The following is a 22,343-nucleotide window of genomic DNA, read 5'->3' as shown; positions in this document are numbered from 1 at the left end:
AAAAAAAAAAAAAATCTTGGGAAAAGGCTTGTCTGGTGACATCGGCAGCACAGGTGACTGACCCCTAGGGAAGTGGGACAGTCATACACAGATGGGAAATAGCTGGGAAGGAACTACACGGAAGCACTGAAACATTAGACCCTACCTAGTGGCTGAAAACTCAAGTGTGAGGTCCAGATGCTAAAGTCTGAATGTGTTAGCATCATTGTTAGGGAACTGATACTAAGTGACAGATAGATTATATTACATAAAGTTCAATTTCTGGCTGCCCACAATGGCTCCTAATTCAAACAAAGGCCTGACAAGCTACTGACAATAAATAAATCAAAGGAAAAAGCACATTGCTTTGAAACTTTAGCCTGACAGCCAGAAACATTACAATAATCTCATTTGTTAAAAGGACTATTTGATTTTGACCTAATACTACTTTGCCAAAGCAACTGAAAATTATTGATTTCCTGTGTTATGAATTGAGATGAATAAAAAAACTAAGAGATTACAAATAAAAGGCCTTCTTTGTTTTGTGTATCACTTCCGCTATGCTGGTCACTCAGATGCCATTGTTTTTCCTCCTAGTCCCATGGCACATGAAAGATATCTTACTGGGAAATAAAACAAAATGAAGAGAAAAACAAAAATCTTTTCCAAGGTTTTTACTGTTTCTTTTCAGCTTTACATTCAAGGCTAAAAATAAACATGAAAAACAGTAAGAGTTTTAAAGAATGCACCATATTAGTTCAATTTTCATTTTTGCTTCATTCTTTTGGTCCTAAGCCTCTTGGGATAGAGGCTGGGATTCATATTTATATAAAAGTGACTGAAAGACATTTTAATTTTAAAAAGTTGACATGCAGGCAAAGTGATACTGTGCATGAAAACCTAGATGCACATTCAGAAAGGCAATGCATGTCACTCACAACTCTAAAAGGGCAGAAGCCCCTCCAAATTTTAATCAATATTGGCTTTCTCTGTGTTTGAATCCTCCACACCTTGCAAACCACTGCATTCAGTAATGATTTTTAAGTTCAAACTAGGGAAAGAATGACAGCAGATACAGTTCCACAATAAATGACATCTGCAATTCTTTATGGAATTATAATACTCAAGACGTCCCTATTCAAAGAGGTGACAGAAAAATAGAAACAACAAGTATCTGATCATGTGCTTCATCTCACATCCAAGACACTTTGCAATTTCTTCCCCCACCTCTTACACCTTCGCACAAAAGGTTTCATTGACATCCCCATCATCTTGCTCCGACCCTCTAACTCTCCTTTAATTATTAAGAAAAAAGAAATCCCTATTAACAACTTCATCAACGCCACACCAAATTTAAGAGTAATGAGAAAGAGACAGCTGTTTCAAGGAATAGACAAGTCAGAGTGAGGCAACTGCCATCAGAAAAAAAAGTTTCTCCTGCTTGTCTCCTTGTTCTCTCCATAACAAACCGTCACCTAACACTAGAACTATTTGTGATGCTGTCCTGCATTTCTATGCCATTCTATGCTCAAAGAGGCATAGCAGCAGAATCTCCCACTTCTCATCTGCTATTTTCCAGATGATCACCCTACCAGATGTAAGTAGCAATAATCAACACATTTGCAGGAAATCTACAAGAACCATAGTGCTGAGGAGTTCTTATATTAAAAAGACATTAAAACCCAGGCCCCTATTACCTGAACCTACTTAACAGAGATTTAAAGTGCCAGAGGATATTTGTCTGAATTAGCTTCGATTCTCCCTCCCTAGCAAAGAGCACAGCAACACCGCAGTGAGAAAAGGACCAAAAGGAAATGCCTTACCCTGCATACACTAGCCTCTTCTTTCCAAACGAAAGCTAACTGCAGACACCAAATCAGAAGAAATCAGCAATTTAGATAGAGATCACAGAGCTCATTACATAGCTACCAAGATATGATTTGGTTTTAAAGAGAGAAACATCCGTGCACATAAGCTACAAAACAAATGAAGCTGCTGGGAAGTGAAGCCTAATGGTCCTGTGTGTTGAACACTCAGAAACCAGAGTTCAGATACTTTCCAAAAGTGGAATCAGCTCCTGAAAAAGCTTTCTCTTAATGGCTTCACTAGCATTTCGGAACCATGGTTCGTAGACCTTGATGAAGTAAAGATTGACAGGCTGCCTATTTTGGGATTTGTCATTTAACAGGAGGGCCACAGTGTGAGCTGCTCACCTCTGATTCTCATTGGCCATTAACCTGGCACAATAGATTAAGAAAAGAAAAGGAAATTTCATGTTACCACTACACTACTCAAATGAATTTTTCCAACATTTTAACATGGGTTTCCTAGTTTTGTTACCAAAATATAAAAATATGTATTTGTTTACAAACAGTTATTCATTTTTATTACTGCTGCAAAACTTATGCTTTCAAGGTCTACAAAATCCCGGATCTATTCCCTCCACCTTACCCACTGTATCAGAAATGTACTTGTAAGTGTACACCAGTAGAAACTTTGACTTCAATACAGTCACTATACTGCTCCTAATTTTCCTGCATTTTTTTCTTGCAGATGAGACAGCAACTCACTAAGCTTACTGTTCAGAATTGGGAGTAAGGGAAGAATTCTTTTCTTTACATCGTTTTAAAATCTGTTTGCTTTAAAAAGGTACATGACTCATAGTGGTTAAATATTTAACTATTTCACTAATGAGTTGGATCCTAACATGCAAGTATAAGATGCGTCTCTATGTCTGAAAAATCCCACTCATATCCAAGCAGCTTTAAAAAAAAATATATATATATGTGTGTGCTAGCAATCTATAAGGTAAGTTGCTACCTCGAGACTAGTCTACGCACACATTTAGTACTGGTATTCTGCGTAGAGATATGCGGGGCTTGAGGCTCGGTTGTGTTTTCTTTTCATCAAAACAGTTGCAGTAATTCAAACCCAAATGTGCCTGTTACTGTATTAATAATAATGATGACATAATAGTACAATTATACCCTATGGGACTAGGCTATACTGACGCGTATAACCACGTGCTGATGATCACTTCAAAGACAGTAGGAGACTGAAGATATTACCACACCCAACTCCTCATTACTGCACCTCTCATCCTGCAGATTACCACCCACAAAGCTGAACAATGGTAACCCATTGTGGAAGTGCTCTTAGCCCTCTTCGATCTAACCAAATTAGTTTTAACCATCCTTGGTGGTAAACAAAGCCTTCTGGGACAGCTGGGCGCTGCAGCAGGCTGTGGAAAGAAATGCAGTACAATCCAGTTCTGGGCAGAGCACAATCCCGTCAAGGGGCAGCAGTGAAGAGCAAGCAGATGATGCTTCTTACGCTCTTCCAGAGAGCCATGCTTCTGCAACCCTGTCTACACCCTGTCTGCTCTAGCAGAGTTTGAACAATACAGCTTTTGTTTGTAGACAGCCTAGCTGCCAGTTCAAGTTCAATAACTGGCTCTGGATTATAGTAGGCATACCTAGACCTGTAGGACAAAATTAATTTCAGTCAAGTTGGTCTCAATCAGCTGTCAGGTTGATAATCCTGCTGTCCTGCAGCAAACCAGATGCAAAGTAAACATAAAATGCTACTTAATTCATTATTCAGTCAAACCAATACAAGAGAGGCACAGAGCTAAGTATGTAAAATAAGAACCCAAAATCTCAGCTTTCAAATTTAAAAAAAAAAAGCTTTCAAGAAACTAAATTAAGACAATAATTTAAATATGTTTCTCTCTCCAGTATTATAATTGCTGAGGCCCACCACTGAACCTGAACGCTTGGAACAGGCCAAAGCTGGGACTTCTGTAAGTTACGTTCTTTCTCTGCTTCAGTGCCTGGCACGGGGTGACTCACGCTTCCTTCCGCTCACCTTTTCACCACATCATCCATTTAGGCTGCAAGGTCCATGAGGGTAGGAACTATCTTTTTGAGCCTGTAGGCCCCCACTCTACTAGGCATTGTACTGGATCTTACAGGCAGGGCCCTTTCAATGGGCTGTAATGTAAACAACAATAATAATAACCTCTCAGAAGGAAAGCACGCAAGTCTGCTTGTAAATCATGTCGCATATAAAGTTTCCATCACACTTTTAACTATCAAAAGCTAACAACTCTTACTCTACGGTTCCACAAACACTTTAAACCAGTGCTGCTGCCAAAAGAAGCAATCTCATCTGGCCAAAAAAAAGGTTAGTTTGAACCCATCTGGGTTCTCCAAGGCAGTTTGCAACATAGCTGCACAAATGCTTGTGTTGGCACAAGGAATGGAGCAGCAGGACTATTTCTTCAGGTAGCAGTGCCAGTTTATGCAGGCCGAAACCCATTCTTCAAAGTGCAGCCTGGGTTCTCTGAAATATTTATCTCACAAAGCCAAGTTAGGGTACAAAAACTGTGGGTCACCCAATTTTACTAGCAAAACTGCTAATACCTCCCAAGAATGCTGCAAGGTTAAGTACATTCGTGTTTGTAAGACATTACAGAAGTAAGATTAGCAAATATTTAACTTTCTCTCCTCCCTTTTCCCTGCCCTGGCCACTAAGTATAACTCATTCCGAGTTTCATGTACTAAATCAATGCGTTGGAGCAGCTCCTAGAAGGGAGCTGTCAAGCTCCCTGCCTGTAGGCCAGATGGAGGTCAGTCATCATACGCACCTATTCTGATTTTAAACTGTTCTGCAACATTGAAGCTGAAACAGCATCTAAATACCTTTTACCCACCCTACTGCAGGGAACCATGGAATAGTCAGATTACCCCTACAACAGGTGTCCTTTCTCACCTTGATATGAGCAACAGCTGCAGAGGGATAAAGGACAAGTAAATCAAGTCCTTTTGCATGTATTCCACGTGTAAACACATCCTCTCAAGCTGACAGAAACAATGAAAAGGAGTGTTTCTGAAAGGTACCTTAATAAGGATGTTAACAGCATGCCAGAGGAAAAGAAGGGTCAGCCTCAGTGTCATCAGCATAAGGGAAACCCCAGTGAAGCAGTACATAGCTTGCTCTTACAGATGGTGTGGAAACAGGCATTTTGGTTATTTCATCAGTTCTTCAAAGTCCTGCTGTTTCTGAGAGCTAATGACAATTCTCGATATCATCTTAAAAATATGCTCATGTTCAATTAGTTAGGTGGAAAAACCCAATGTAAACAATACACTAAGGTACCGGTCCCTGGAATCAACGAACAATTGGAACAGTTGAGCTGTGCAGAAGTTTCAGGACATCTGTCCCAATGTTTGGTCCCTAGAGGCAACCTACAGAATTTACTCCAGTGCGCAGCCTCTGATGCTGCTGCTACCAGGGCACGTGGGCACCCATCCTTGTTTGCAGCCAAGGCACAGGACGTGCCAGGAACACGGAACAGAAAGTACCGGGTGCAGCAGCTCTCGGGGCTGGCAAGACTTCTCCAGCAGCTCAGTACAAACACCAAGATCTAAGTTCTACAACAAAACTAATTTATTTTATAAGCACAGAAAGTATAAATGCTCACGCTATGCATTACTAGCCACTGAATCAACAGCTGTCATAAACTCTTTCACAAGACCTTTCTGATTACTGAGATAGGACTGGGTCCCATATTATAACAGGAACAATCCTAGAAACTCTTTGTGCAAGACAAGTCTAACAGAACAGATGCTTCAGTCATTTTTCATACCACCAAAATAAAAGTAAATCAGATAAAAATAAATTTAAAACATTAAATGTGAGATAAATACAGCTTGTAGTTATTATACATAAATCAAACTCTCGTGCTTCCTAGGCTACCCCTAAGTACAAGCAGATACTGTTCAAGAAACCTTTCCTATTACACCCCAATCCTGTTAATATTTATGCACACTGGAAGCTCCGCTGAAGTCATGATGACTACTCATATGCACAGAATTAAATACACTGTACAACTGCAAGTCTCATGCCATAAAAACTTCACTTACAAATGTAGAACCTAATTTGGTCGCCTCTACCCACATACATTAAAAAAACCAGCATATAAGCATATAAAATCTTGACTTCCCCCCTCCACTAAACCATGGAATAAACTCTCAGTAGGGTGGAGTTGCCAGAGGCTCTACTCCGTACGAATGAAATCCAGACAGAAGTGTTTTTTCTAACCATTGCTAAATATAGAAATGGGTTCTATATATAGAAAGATATATATATGGAAAGAGGCATACATATAAATACAATAATAGGGTGATCTCTATAGCTTCTTGTTCCTTCTCTGTGCACAAGGTCAGGTATTTGTCACTTTTTTCATGGCGTGCCAAGTTTCTAACATTTCATTTACCCAATCCCCTTCCAACTGCAGTTAGCACTCAGTACTGAGATGCGCTTTCCTACCAAACACAGAAGTCAAGGAATGAAATAATTAAGTTTTTAGCAAATGAACTCGTAGAAGCTTACTTTAGAAATTGCCAAGAAAACCACCAAGAAGTCCAGTTGCTTTTGGTTTTTAGCCAGTTAATTTAACCCGCTTAACCCAACATCACAAAATGAAATTCTTAATGCAGTCAACTTCTTTATTTTCTCTCTACAAACTCCTGGAACCTCCCTTCTTCTAAGACATTGGTCCTCACAGCTCTTCTGCACTACAATTACACCACACCTCCAGAATTTATTCCAGTTTTGCCTACCAAGGGCCACTTAAAGCCATTCAAGGGCCACCAGCTAGTGACAGCTGGCAAACTCGGACCTGTCTCAGTAGTCTATCATATGTAATCAATTGCAAATAGAACTTCAACAGACTCATCCCATTATTTCCTAGCTGATTCCCCCTGGGAAAACAAGCCAGCAAGCTTCCACTTTGAATCACGAAGCTAGTTTTGCCCCTCTTCCTCCTTCCCAACTTCTCCCTTTCCCCTCTCTTTGCATCAGTTCACTGCACTGTTTCAGTTTTTCAGCTTGATATCCGTTATGTTATGTCAGCTGTTACATTACGCTTAAAACAATAGACTCCAGCTGGCTGAGGTCAGATGTGAAAACAAGGGCCTAACAAAGCCGTAGACCCTCCAGTTATACTGAAATTGAGATACACACTGAATGTAGCACTTAATGACAAACTACTTTCCAGACATTTGGGCAAAGCATAAAGGAAACACCTGTCACTGCAAGCATTACACACTAATCCAGATAAACCCTAAATTTAAAAATCTTTCTTTTCACTGCTTGGCTCTGTATCCACCAGTATTTCACAGTTTTGTTTTGGCTTTTTTTTTCCAAGATGGAATTTGTATTACTCTGTTTGTTTACTAAAATATTAAATAGTGAAAATTTAAATATTTTCAAAGAAAAATATGTTTACCATGTTTCTTTTAGAGTTTACCAAGCAAATGGTCTGAGTTTGATATGCATTTACACCTCAGAAAATTTTAGTCAAACTTTAACCCTTAAGTGTAAAGCTTGACAGGAGTGAACAGATGTGACAGTGAACAAAATACACTTTTTTCAGTGAGGGTATTTTCTTAGATGCACCTTTGAACGTAATTTATTATAAGAAACAAGACACGGGTATACTATGTGACTTATGAGAGCAAACACAAGCTCTTGAGAACAGGTGAACTAATAATAACTGCAGCACATATCCCCCTATTTTTCACAACGCTGCATACAACATAAAAGCAAAGTTTTCTGAAAACTGTCACACAACGGTAGTTCACATATGAGAAGCTGGGAAGTTCGCTCAGTGCAAAAAGGACAGCTTGGCACTGCGCTCACGTCGGTCTCTGGCCAGGAGCCCCACGCTGCCAGCACAGGAGGTCACCATGACAGATCATGTAGGCCACCAAGCAGCCAGCAGACGGCACCAGTCTGTCACCAGTGGGTCGTGCCGGCCTGCAATCTGTCACCAGCTAAACCGTCAGCTTCAGGAAGGTCACTCTTCCCAGCGCCTCTCTTAGTCTTCAGAGTTTGAGCCCCAAGTAACGCTTGCTGCTTCACAGCCATCTGATCCCAACATACTGCGGAGACAAATGCTAAATTCCGGTTCCTTTACACCAGTGATGTAGTTACAGACTTTATTTTAAATGGCAGTGTTCAGGTATGCCACCACAGAACTCCAGGTACAGAAATCCAAAAGACGAGTTGTTCTTTTTTTTTTTTTCATAGTTCTTAGAAAAGGCAGAAATGGAAGTAACCAATTTTCTGCATCCAAGCTTTTCTTTATAGAATACACACTCCAGTAGTAGCAGACTAAAATAAGAATTCAAACCCCGAACTTTTGAACCTGCTAGAAGAAATGTATGAAATACATGTAAAAAGAGTTCTCTTTCCCATAAAAATCACTTCTTGTTCTTATCATATACATCTAAAAGTAATTTTGATGGTAACTTCAGAGAAGTTCAGCCAAATAAACTTATTGTTTTTTCCACACTGAATAAGGAAACATCTAAGACAATAGTAAGAGCATACCTGGAAGGACATAACATACTGGAAATCTCTCAGTGTGTTAAACAAGTTTAGTACCTTTTTCTTTCTCCTCCATGCAAACACTTGTCCAATTCATTTCACTGGAAGCTTTACTTGTTTTCACTTTTTTCTAAAAGCCATCCAGAAGATGAGAAATTAGGCAGGCCAAAGAGCACGAATTTTGAAGCAACAGCCACAAAGTGGCCAGAGTTGTCTCTGGCAGCAACACTTCCACAGCCCTTTTCTTCCACCCCTCTCTCCCAGAATTATCTTTGATTACTTGTATAAAACTCTTCAAGCCCATGTGAAAAACCACTTCTTTATTAGTAGTTCACTTTTTCCAAAAGATATTTTTACCTACTTAGGACATCATCCAAGGTCTGAACCCAGCCGCCCCAGACACAGCGTGGTCCAAGGCTGCCCTCTGCAGATCCTGAAGTGAAGCTAGAGCTGCCTTCTACAAGTGTTTGATTTTTAGCACACATTAAAACAAAAAAGCAGCTCATCTTTCCCTTACTGGTCTTAGCATACTTTCCTTCCATATCACCTCTTTGTTTCTTCTTGGCATTCTTTTTCAGCTCAGACTTCATCTACATCAAACAGTAACAACGGGGTTATCTTTTCTTCTTAAGTCCATTTCATTAAATTGGTTCAGCTGTCCCTAACAAACAATCTTATTCCCATTTTTAGAAGCTTCTGATTTGGCTCCCTCAGACCTGTTCACGACGGACGTAAAAGAAAATTTAAGCTGGACTAAAAGCATGTTCACACAACCTTCTGAACCAAATCAATTCAATCCATCACATTTACATTGAACACATAATTCTCCTGTACAGACCAAGGGAGTTGACAGGCAACTGCTTTGTGAACAGCTGGAAAAAGTTAAAATGTTACTACCAGCAGCATTTCAAATCAATGCAGCTGATTTTGCAATGAAGCAGATTAGAAGCACTCACGTTATCTGCCAGCACAGTTCAGCTACAAACATCAGAACCACAGACTGAAGCTCAACGAAGAAACACTCGGGTTCAGATTCCGAGGAAGCTCCGTGTTCCAGCTACTAACTGTACTGCCACCTAATTAAAAGGAAGAGGGCGATTTTCATTTCTGTTCATGTTTCCTGAGCCTTCGAATCATTCACATCTGGCTTTATACTTTAAAATGTAGAGAAGTTGACTTCAAATGAAAGCTGGGATTCTCAGCCTCAGGTGTCAGTGGAGTGAAGGAAATGCTGCAGCGAGTGAGTCCCTGGGCAGGTCAGTCTGCAGGTCCAGCAAAGGAAAAGGATCAAAGAACACAAGTCCAGCACACACACATCTCCTGCACCAGCTCACTCTGGGTCAGACCAGGGGACATGGCTGAGGCTGCAGAGACAAATTTTTCACTTTCTTGGCTCCAGTTGTTCTTCAGAATCTATAGATTAGATCAGCCTGTAGAGCTATCACCAGGCATCTTTTACAGACATTAATCCCCCTTAGTTTTTCCAATGGATGAAAATGCACCAATGTCCAGATGGTAAGTCTCTGTCTTGGCATTCTTAACCAAGGAAGGTAATCAGAAAAAATAAATGATGAAACCACTTCGAACCACTTGTTTTCTGTGGAGACCGTCTTCAGAATCAAAAGCTGTAGGTATTTTTCTTTCTTACAATACTCACAAAACACTCCAGCAAATAAAACCCAAGGCTCATACCCAAAACAAAATATTAAAAAAAAAAAAAAAAAAAATCTAGATTTCTTGCAGGCCGAGACTCTGTGCCACTTTCTCTTCATTGTAGGAGTAATTTCAATGCCAATAACAAAAATGTTAACCACCCAAAACTATTACCTTTTATCTTAATTGATAATCTATTTAATGTTCAAAAACTGCTGAATGTCTTCAGTAAGAAGTACGCTAAAGTAGAAAAGGAACTCAGAAAACAGAAAGCTGGAAAGAGCTTATACTTTCATTACTTTCATCATAAAAACATACTCTTCCTTCTTTTTTTTTTTGTTGGAATCAATACTGAAATGAGATTCCTACCAGAAAATAGCTTTTTCAGGCACACTAAATATCCCTTGGTTCAGCAGAATACTTAATCCCCTTGGATCAAGCACTTGGATTTTCTTAGATCATGCTGAGATAACAGCATTCTGCTGTGTTCTGGCACTATAAAATCCTTGCTTATGAAAATAAAAGAAAAATATGGCCTCTCTGGGAACATACATCTCCGAATTACTTTTTTCCATAGTTTAAATATTGTAGTCTCAAAATCAATTTTTACACAGATATACCACATTCTCTTTATGAGTCATGGCAAAAGCTCTACCACACCACTATTTTAAATGGGCCAAATGTACATATACCCTTCAAAATGATGGTCCTTTCACAGTCTTGGCTCAGACTCCAGCTCACGCTGGGCATGTGCCCACGAGTAACTAGAGTCAAGCCCCTCCAACAGCACCATCTAGTGAACAAAAGTTAAACACAAGCAAATTTAAACAGTTTTCACTGCATTCTGGAAACTAACAAAAGACCAATTCTCTCCTAATCTCCCATTACAACTGCATTTAGGGATAGCTTTCAGCAAGGGTCTTTGCCTTGTGAAGTGTGGTGACAAGCAGAGAAAGATTCACAAGCTAGTTGTAAGCTTTTTGTCTAAAACTGTAACACCACTTGGAACACATATAAACTTTTCCTTGTTTATTTTTCCAATGTTAAGCTTGTATTTTTCTTACTGTTGTGAAAAAACAAAAGCATTTTTAAGTGCTTTGAAATTACTGATAACATCTGCTGTGAAGCTGGTGATGGGCCTGGGGCACAAGTCTGATGAGGAGCAGCTGAGGGAACTGGGGCTGTTCAGCCTGGAGAAAAGGAGGATGAGGGGAGACCTTATCGCTGTCTACAGCTACCTGAAAGGAGGTTGTAGCATGGAGGGTGTTGGTCTCTTCTCCCAGGTAACAAGTGACAGGACAAGAGGAAATGGCCTTAAGTTGTGCCAGGGAAGGTTTAGATTGGACATTCGGAAAAATTTCTTCATCAAAAGGGTTGTCAGGTATTGGAACAGGCTGCCCAGGTACGTGGTGGAGTCACCATCTCTGGAGGTGTTTAAAAGAGGTGTTGATGGAGTGCTTAGGGACAAGGTTTAGCAGTGGACTTGGCAGCCTTAAGTTAACAGCTGGACTCTTAAAGGTAATTTCTAAACTAAATGATTCTATTATTTCCTCCTCTGGTAGTCGGAGGTGATATTATAAGACAAGCAGCTCCAGAATAAAAAGGAAAAATATATACATATAAATTCAACCACCTTTTTAGCTCTCATTTTCATATAATTGTAATATCTTGTATGACTATATTCTTTGAAGAATGAAATTCTTGTTCATGAAAAAGGGCATGCTCAGCTTCCATCTGTAACTTTAAAGTCTTTTTAAAACCAAGGAGACTGGTGACAATCTGCTTAAGTTGTGCAGGTGTTTAGATCTTTCACAGGGTCAGAGCAAAATGCTTTGGCTATGTGGAGGAAATAAAGCAGTACAGCTCCTAATTGTGTTTTCAAGGGTCTTGTCTGAATAGTTTTTCAGTCAGGAGGAACAGATTCTGTACTTCTCCCAATGTGCATCTTCAGTGCCATGCAATGCACAACTGGGCTGTAGCAGGGATTCTGTAACAACGGTAGTTTGCAGATAACACACACAGGCTTTTACAGCTATATCATCTCATTTTCAAGATGAATCAGATTTGCAGTGCCTATGCAGTAAACTCACCTAATCAGACTTGCTCCTTGGGGCTGTTCAGCTCAGCATACCCACATGCTAACTCTGAGCACTAATTTCCAGACATTTAGCATGACAGAATCATTTCTTGGATTTCCAAACCTATGGCTGCCTGGTCAAAGCCTCTCCTCACCCCTGCCTGAATACAAGTCCACAAATCTCAAGTAAGCAAAATTTCAAAGCATGGCTCTGCACATTTGGTGGCATGAACTATCTCAGCCTTATATTTGATGCACTACAAAGCAGAATTCATTTGGAGAGAATTCTACCCTACATAAGAAATTATGCCTAAATAAAAGGCAGTCTGCTCTTGACAAAGGTTCAGTAATTTTCCCTTTGAGAGCAGATAGGGAAAGGTGGACTCATTTTTTTATAGTCTTCAAAAGAAAGAGTTAAAGGTCTCCAAGTGTTACTTTAATCTCACCGAGCATACACTCGGGCAGTCTAACTCAAGTTTCATGGAACGACATGAGGTCTCATAAACCTCAAATTCCACGTGGCCAAAGGTTCCTTCCTTCTCACTCTCAGTTAAGCCCAAGTAGAAAAAACTCTTCTTTCAAGATTCCCATACTCCTCTGGTAGGCTGCTGCTACAGTGCTGCTCCTCTGAGGTCCCTCTCACTCAGTATTAGTTTGTAAATCAACTTGTTTGCCCTTCTTTGCTTACCTACCATGACAATGTTACCTACTTTCATTGTCTGGCTCCAAATTAAAATTATTATTGTGGTATAACTAAAAGTTCCTCTCAAACACGAAAGATAAATTAATTCCACTGCAAAGCAGTAGAAAGAGTATTCTCCTAAGCTTTAATAAGTCTCCTTACATTACCATTGGGGTTGGAAGCTTGCACTGTGCTTCTTCCTGTTTTGTTTTTTAATCCTTGTTTGCTGTCACACTTTCTTTTACTTCTTTCTTTGCATTTTACAGTTTCTCTTCAACCTGTCATCTGTGATTAACACCCTGCTTAAGAATTCAGTTACATCTAATTTTGACAGCTGGTAATGATATATTAGAGTGAATGTAAAATCTTATTTTAAGACAGAATAGGAAATTTTAGAGTTTAGACACCATCACAAAACAGATTCTGACATTTATTTTTCTGTTGCAAAGTGCCACAACTCCTTTGGAAGTCCCACCAAAACTGGATAGAGCAGAGAGCACACTGGCCCATCTACTGCTTTTGGCTGATGGATCACTGTAATCCTTTAAGTTTCTTAAAAATTACCACAGTTATTCCTTTAAGAAAACAATATGCCAACACTGAATAAACAAACAACTGCTGAATTCCCAAGAAACCATGACAGTAGAATTTCAATGCTAAAAGTTAACTGTAGTTTTTCTCATGGTATAGAACAGGAACACTGATTCTCACTACTTAGAAAGCAAGATAATACACCATAGTATGAACACTCAATACATACTGGATATTACATATATCGTATATAATCCTGAAAGCATTGCATACATATTACACTGAATGTATTTCACACCTGCAGATAATACATACTGCATACAGTATGAACACACAAAATGAGTTCCATGATTTCACAGAGGGGGTGGGAAATGAAGCATCACATAAACCTTAAATCTATACAAAAAGAAAACCCCAAACTACAAAATGGAAAAAGGTACCGAATGCAGAAATACAAGTATAGACTCTTTTAGCTGGCAACTCATTATAATGTTACACTTATGAGTTCAAATATCTTACGGGTTAAAAATAATATACCAGGCATGAAGACACCTTAAATTTAAGAGACACTAAATTTAATACACTATATTCTTATTGTTACAGCATTCGTATTAGGTATAAAACCTTAGCATATTGAATAGATAAACTGACAAAATTTATTATAATTGATGGGAGTTTTAAGTGAACTTTTTAATACTAATAATGATATCATACATAACAATGATATTACTAGTGCACTGCTACAGGAACTATTTTGAAAAAGCATTTAAATTCCTAGTTAGCATTTTCACAAGTAAAACAATGGTCATTTATTTACAAATACAGAGAAATCAATGATTTAGCAGGTGGTAGCCCACCCCTGAGGCATAACAAATTTATAAATTTTTTGCACATTCAAAATCAGGGCTCTCCAACTCCACAACTAAGGCTCTTCAATGAAATCTAACCTGGCAGGACAGTAATACTGTTGGACCATTTCTTGATAAATATCTGTTGCAGCACTAGTGTACTATAATAAAAGGTAACTATTTTTTTCTCTACTGAAGGAAAAGTGCGTAATACGGATAGAGCAAGTTGTCTTAACTCCAAAGTCAATGAAAATACATGAATTTTCCACTTGAGAAAGAAAGCTGGATCTGACATCGACTAAAGGAAAGGTCTTCCACTTACTTTTCTCCCTCCTATAATCAGGTGTCTGGTCCTCAGTATGGCTGAAAAATAGATTAATCTGAGCAATATGAGACACTCAAGCTTAATTTACAGACTCATTAGGGAAAAGCACAAAAGCCTCTTGTAAATTAAACCATAAGTAACATTCTGCTTGTTATTGGCTCAGGAGATGAGAATTTGCACATTAAGAGCTAACACGCATCAATCACATTAACGTCCACATACATACCATCCAAAATAACGTCCCTGTAGCAAGAGCTGCATACTGTTCAATAGTAGAAAGCACGCTGAAGATAAGGCATATCAGCACAATAAGGAAGCTGTAAATAAAAAGAAAATAACATAAAAATAATGCAATGCAGTCTAGTAAGAACCTAGAGGGAGGACGGATAATTATGCCATTACAAATTCTATGTACACACAGATCAGTATTTGGTTATCTTAGAACTCTGCTGGTAACTTTTGAGTGATCCTGTTTCACGTTGGATAGTTAATTTCTTTTCAGACACTGAGGTCTTGGGCTGGACATCATCAAATGAAACTGCACAATAAGAGAACCTTTAGCCTACCTCTAAGACTTGCTGTTTCCTGGCCCCCGCAGGAAAACAGCATTCCTTGTTCCTTCCCATTGTAGGAGCCACTACAGCTGAATCACCACCACACAATTCCCCCAACATGTTTCAAATATTTGCCTTTTTGCTGTTCCAAATTCTAACACAATACAAACAGAAATCCCAACTAACCAGAGATTCACAGGCTCTGCCTACACTACCTTTTATAACCAATCCTCAAAAGGCCCCAGATAAATAAAGACTGACATTTAGCATCTGAAACAAAACCTAGGACTGATTCCATTTTCATATAAAACAAAATTTCAAAGCAACTATCAGAGAGAGAGTGGGAATATAAGGGTTTGTTCCCTGGTCCCCCCTGCATGAGGGGTCCTGGTTCCCAAGGTAAGATTCAGGACAGCCAGGGAGTTGCACCAAACTCAGCCCAGCTGCCTGCTTTCCTGAGGAAAAAACCCTTATTAACAGTTTTGGAGACCTATAAGAGGGGGATGACTTGATTACTGGATTTTGCAGCGAGTTTCTGTCAAGTGCAAAGGGTTGGTGTTGCTTGTCTCAACAGAATTGTGAAAAATATCCCCAACAACTAAGTCTGCTTTTAATAAGGGAATGTTTTAAGTTTTCTTCATTGCTCATGTCATGTTTTAAAAAGAGAGACAGACATAATGAATAAAACTGAACTCAACACGAGAAATACTAAAACAAGACACCAGGGGCTGCAAACTGGCATGGTTCAGCTGAAGTCACCCAGAGCCTTTATCTTTGTTCACATAAGTGAGAACTTAATTAGGTCAATCTTTTGAAAGGCCAAACACCCAAGAAAACAAAAATGTGTCATGGTTGCCATTACAAGGTAGACTGCCCAATGATCACTTCAAACTACGGCACATGTAAGTCAAATGATATTGTAAACACGTCACAAAATCATGGCGTTTGTAGGTAATTAAGTAGAAAAATCAAATTAGTAAGTGATAATGAATTGAAGTTAATAGAATAGAGATACTCACATATCAACACATACATATGAGAATAAACTTTTACCTAGGTAAAGTATAAATATGTGGGTGCCTTGTATCTCTAACTTGGACCATTCTGAAATAGAAGTAAGGTGCGCAGACAAGGCAGGGGAGTGCAAAGATGAACCAGCCAGTTGAAACATAACACCAAGGTTCCTCAAGGGTCCAGCCCTTCTATCTGCAATAGTCCCACAATTGCTTAAGACTGATACACGTGACAACATGAACATAAATGGGTTTGGTTACACAGAGGTAGTTAAGGGTCTCTGGATAAAAAGTCCAACATAGACAGGAGTACCAGTTCAAAGCCGCCAATGAGTTGCATGGGATGGTGTAAGCTGTCTGCATACAAAATGAGCAGCAACAATTAATACTTATATCTCTTAATATGAATAGACTTGTTAAAAGTGTAACTCGATCAATACATGAAACCACGAGAGGGCACCAAAGCAAAGCCTATCCCATTTCTGTACTTCTAAACAAATACAACTAAACAGAACCTGATAAGGATTAAAGGTGAAAGTTTGTGTGCCTAAGTGACAGGAAGATAATCTCAGGGTAAACTGTTTGCCAAATGTCTTTGCTTGTTACTATTAGAGGAACTGAGGGCTGACGTAAGAACTGCATCACATGCTGGTCACTGCACTACCTACTTTTACAGGTTTTCACGCACATGGATCCATTTCAGTCTTACTAATTTTATTTTTTTCACCCCCAGAAAAACTCTTGAAATTTATTGTAGTGCTCCTTCCAGGCTGAAGCATAAGACACCTTCATACCTACATACGCTCATCATCCCAAGTGAAACAAAGATGTTCAGCCAGATATTGCTGCTTCTTGTCCATTTCTTGGGCATTAGAGAAAAGATACCCACAAACCCCAGTAGCACAGCCATGCCAGTGGAGCACCACAGCTAAGCTCCTAACCCTGTCACACTGGCATTACTATTTTGCTTCTAAGACTATATCAATTGCACATAAGGAATAGAGGGTGCAAAATTAAGAGACCAAAAAAAAAAAAAAAAATTACATTGTCCTCCTCTGGTATCAGCCTGCTGCTCATTTCCTTTTCACAGGGAAAATCAAAGGTACAACCCTGACAACAGAAGATACAAGTTCAAAGCCCCCAAACTGGTGTATTTTTTCAATGCAAACATTACAATTTTCCCATGTCCAAAATAACCTTATCACTTTTAATATCACTTTACCATGATCGCTTTTACTACTTTTTCCCAAAAAGGTACTCACCTTGATAAAGATGCTAAGCATCTAAACTGTTCATCCAACCAGTTAATATTATACAAACTAATGGGCAACTGAAACCAGCCTTCCAAGATGCAGCATTACACAAATTCCTAGTAGACGAATGTGTCAGCACTACTTTAATCAACCACGTAATTCCCGATAGCTAAGTTAAGAGAGGTTAATTTCAGACAAGCTAAGGCTCACCTATGTGTCAAAGATCTGTTGTCAGTAGAAAGACAGCGGACACCTTCAGGGAGCAATTTATATCCTTGTGAAACAAGTTAATGCGCAAAACGTTTAGTTATTTCAACTGCTGAGTGGATGAAGGCTCTAAACACTGACATTTAAATTAGGAAAACTGAATGTAGGCTATCCAGTGTAAACACTAATCCCAAAACACTTATTAGACTTTACAGAACAGTCATTTACTCTTAATTGGGTTGTAGCCAAGCTGCCATACTGTAACATAACAAGTGAAAAAGCATGTTACTTAGCCAGCCTTGCTTCTCTGTCTCACAGTAAAAAATTAAAAATACCTTAGCTCCCATATAATATTACGCAGGGACGTAAAGACCTAAGATGTATGAATGGTTTAACCAGTAGCATCAGACACTCTGGAACACATTCCTAAGCATACGGGCCCATGCCGATTTCACCAGTTGTACATGGGTTAGCAGAACAAACATTCACCGTTTTATCTGCCCTAACAACCCCAGTATAATATATTTTTTCCACTAAAGGAGAGACAGGCAGCAGAACACTGGAATTTCTTTAACTCTAGCAGTCAGAACAGGCTTGATTTCTTGGAAACCACAGATTTTTTTTTTTCCGGAAACCAATTGCTTGCTTACAGTCTATGCACAAATGTGACCATCTTCCAGAAAGGAAGCAGAGCAACGAGGAATTCAGGTTTTCGTCAGCTCTGATCTCTTAGATTGTGGAGCCAAGCGAGCACTAGAGATGAGGCAATGGTGTGAAGTCTTTCATATTGCCCGTATCAGGTTTCAAAGTAGCATCTGCTTGCCCTAGATAAATTGCAGATACTGCATCAGTAGATGCACTCAAGAATACTCAGCTTTGTAGTTAACTCGTATCTAACAGTGCTACATTTCTTTTTAACAGTAAGAATTTTGCAAGTGTCTGATCATTTCTGTACTTCTGGATGTGAAACCATGAAACCACTAATAAAGCAGCGTGGAGACTAGCACAAAACAGCAGATGTTTTCCTTCACAGACTCTGCTTTCAGCGGACTATTATTACAAGGTGACCCATGTCCTCCCAGCCAGCGCTGCTTTACCAGAAGCCACTTTCTTTTCAGCTTTTCAGTGTTTTCAGCTCAGTTGTTGCAGGAGCTTCACACCTGGCAGAGTCATACGCAGAAGTGAGGCTACCTCAGTGCACACGAAACACTCCCAGGGTGCAGCCCCCAGTAACACTTGGAGCTCCCATATATCCAAGCCTGTAGATAGACTTGAGATGTGTGCCTATGCTATACCAACCATTAAAGAGAAAAGCACATATGCAGACGCAGGTGTATATGGAGTTACACAAGACTGTGTGTGCACAGATGTGCGTACATGGGCAAACATATAACAAATAATAAAATTTGGCTTACTCTGTTAAGTCAGTCAGATGATTTACATACTTTTTTGTCTCAAATGGGCTTGAGATGTCAGAGCATCTCCAGGAAAGAATCATACAGCTGACAGGTAAACATGACCAGCTAGTATATGCACTATATTCAGCAATATATAGGAAATATATTAAGAGCTAAAGGTGGATTTAATGGTTTCATACTATTCTAGGATATATTTTGACTTTCAGAACAGATCCAGACTTAGGGCTTTTCCACTGACCTCAGTGGTAGCTGCAGAAACCTGACACATCACAGGTAGCTATCAGTACTTTGCAGCCTCCAGCCCTGAGCTACTGCTTTTTTTCTGTATTTAACTATTGTTTTAGAACATTTGCATGTCCTTTTTGTGGCTTGAAACAATGTGTGGAATGATCAAAGGAACAACTTACTGAGAGATAACAATGCTCATTTAGTAAATGTCACAGGTAGGAGAACTGATAAAGTTTTATAAAATATGTCCAATGATATGACCAGGAACATTTTTTTTTTAAAAAAAAAAAAAAAGGTGCATGAGACAAGCTGGAAGTACTTACTCACCAGATTAATACAGCCATACAGCCTCATGCACACATAGCCATCATCATCGAAACCAGTGTTAAGATGTGGGTAGACTTTATTCCTTCTTGCAGTGTTTCTTACATACTGTCAGTGGGAGTCTTTCCATGAAGCTGGAAAAGGTTGGCATTAGGTCCTAAATTAAGCCGAAACCTCAAAAACATTTAAAATATGAGAAGGGAGATGCAAAGTTCAGCTCAGTTTATATACACACCCAGGTTGAGCTCTAACCCTGCAGGAAGACAGACAGTTTTTCCTTGTTCAACATAAGAGCTGGTTTAAGCACGTTCTTTACATTCAAAAAGCTTTTATTCATTACAGCTACCAATCTTGAAGGTACCCAACTATCAGTTGCATACAGGGAATACTTTTTTAGCTCATAACTGCCGAATCTGTGCTCTTTTTTTTTTATGGTATAAGGTCAATGGCTAGTTGTAGTTCATCACCTCTTGTCTACTGGAAAAAATTACTGAAACTAAAAAATAAATATTCTGTAAATAAAAAAAACATCTTTTGGGTTCTTCTATGTCTTTAGTAACTAACATTCTACCTAAGCCTCCTTCTTGACCCCTCTGCCTGCACCTGACTTTGGGGCAACTGGATCGTCTTTCTTTGAATGCACAGCTTTGTTCAGTCACGGGCACGATCAGTCACCAACCATGCAACCTCCTCACCAACCCTGTAACTCAGAGAGTGGGTCTGGTTTTTTGTTTTGTGGGGTATTGTTTGGTCAGTTTTTACAGAATAAATCACTTCAAAAAAGTGGGGGTGTTTTAAAAAGATGGACCCAATTTCAAAACAGTGTATTTCATGATGGCAACATGTTACAATTACACTAAAATTTACAAAAAGTTTAATGAGTTGACAAGTTTTAGTAACCTTTTTATAAATGCTCAGCATTAAGACAATAGCTGAATTTGTGGTTGCAGAGATGTAGTGATTTCAAATTGGGTCCATCTTTTTAAAACACCCTGTCATACAAAGTTTAACCTCCTCTAAGCATATGGCTTTAGAAGAACTAGAAGGATGACATTGAAAATGAGCAACGTCAGAGTGCAGATTAAATACAGGCAAATTCTTATCTTGATCATAATAATCTGCAAACTATAATGCTGCTGTATATCCACTTCATGTTAGTTAATTAAAACGTATGACAGCGTCATTATTTCATCTTTCATCCCCAGAAGTTATGCATACTGACACTTTTCTGATTGTGAACACAAAGGTCAATGGCATCATAAAAGGACATTGTCACGCAGCTTTCCAGGTAACAAGACGAATTATTCCAATGAGGATTTGGACCGACAGCTTCAGGTAAGACACACGCTGATGACAGGGGATCACTCTTTCACTTTGTCATATATTCTGTCCAATTCCAGGCCAGACAAGTCATTCCTTACTCAATTTTCATCAGGAAAATCCTGATGAAAAACCTGAACAGACTTATATTACTACAAGCCAACATAAATCCCTAACCACCTCATGCAGTACTGCCCAGTCATTTCCATAGTGCAACTATGTAAACATTCATACTAGTCCACATCAAGTAATTTCTTACTGCAGCTTGGTACCAGGCCTTTCTCATTCTTTCATTCGAGGCATTTTGGGATTGCTTGAGGAAAAAAATTCTAATTAAAGGTAGAAGTTAGAAGGGGAATAGGTAGAACTTGCCAAATGGAGGACAGCTGATAGTAAGAGAGAGGAAAGGACTCTACATCATAAACAGCATTGCCAAGAAGCTAATACAGGATGGCAATTTATGAGATCATCACCAAGGTATAGTGTCAAATATAAATACCAAGTGGTACTTTCAAAAGTGAGAAACTTTTTAAAAAAGAAAGAGTATTTCACCATGCAGAGAAAAATTTCAACCTTAATGAAATTCACACATATAAATATCTTGTATGTGTAGGTCTTATGCTGAACTCTTTAGCAACTCTGAACTGAACACTGGAAAGACACTAATTCTGTCATGACTATAAACTACTGGAGCACAGTGCCAGTCTGCTAATAGAAGACTAAAGGGGTATTTAATTATGCAGCTGGTGGACGTCAGAGGTCCTCCATCACTTCCTCCACTAAAAAAAAAAAAAAAGTTTGTTTTCAAGAGAATGGTCTGGTGAAGGTACATGATTAGAATAAAGAAGCCCTGTACTTCAGTTCATTTTTGCCCATACCTTTGGCCAACTTTGACATTTTTATTAACACGTATTTTTCTTCCAGAGTATGGCTGTGAACTCTCTAATCCTTGAATGAAAATTGCATAACATCTGCATTAGTTGTGCTGCCTAACTGGTTTGGCTAACTTGCTTAGGTGAGAATCATTTAACTTTCGAAAATATATACATTTTAGTTTGAGTCTAGATCCAGTAAATAGGGCAAAGCATGAAGAAAAAACGAACAAACACAAACACTGTAGCAAGGAGTTAGAAGAGACCAGTAATATACATAAACCATAGCTGAAGATGAAACAAGTGGAAAAATAAAACAAAACCAAAAACCCCTCAAACATACCGTAGCCCTAATAACAACAAAAAAAGAAAGGTGGGGTTTTACATCTCTGGCCACATAGGCTCTTTGCATGTTTTCCTCTAAGGATTTGTCTTATCTTTTTCTCTTCTTTGAGGCAGGGGAAGGAAGGAAGGGTTCAGTCCCTTCGGATCTGCCCAACTCCCTGTGGCATGAAGATACCCAGCAGAGGAGATTCCACTTGCACTCCTGCCGAGCAGCAGGATTCCCTCCAGGAACTGCCTACGACAGTTTCCTGCACACCACGCGCTTTCTCCCTGCTGTGTCCTGCACAGGGCAAGCGAGCAGACAGATCACTATTCTC

General features: G+C 39.2%; 1 protein-coding gene across 3 annotated transcripts in view; it reads right to left on the bottom strand.

Moving 5' to 3' along the window:
* The window catches only part of KCNQ1 (potassium voltage-gated channel subfamily Q member 1), a 355,093-nt gene that overhangs the window by 290,561 nt on the left and 42,189 nt on the right, over positions 1-22,343 (bottom strand). For all 3 annotated transcript variants that reach the window (XM_065637046.1, XM_065637047.1, XM_065637048.1), the window contains exon 2: positions 14,719-14,809. In XM_065637046.1, coding sequence (XP_065493118.1) covers positions 14,719-14,809 — 91 coding nt within the window. The remainder of the gene's footprint in view (positions 1-14,718; positions 14,810-22,343) is intronic.

Source organism: Caloenas nicobarica, chromosome 5, assembly GCF_036013445.1.
Source record: "Caloenas nicobarica isolate bCalNic1 chromosome 5, bCalNic1.hap1, whole genome shotgun sequence".
In the NCBI taxonomy this organism is placed as follows: Eukaryota; Metazoa; Chordata; class Aves; order Columbiformes; family Columbidae; genus Caloenas; species Caloenas nicobarica.
Note: the sequence above shows the minus strand (reverse complement) of the source record. Positions and strands in the feature narration are given on the sequence as shown.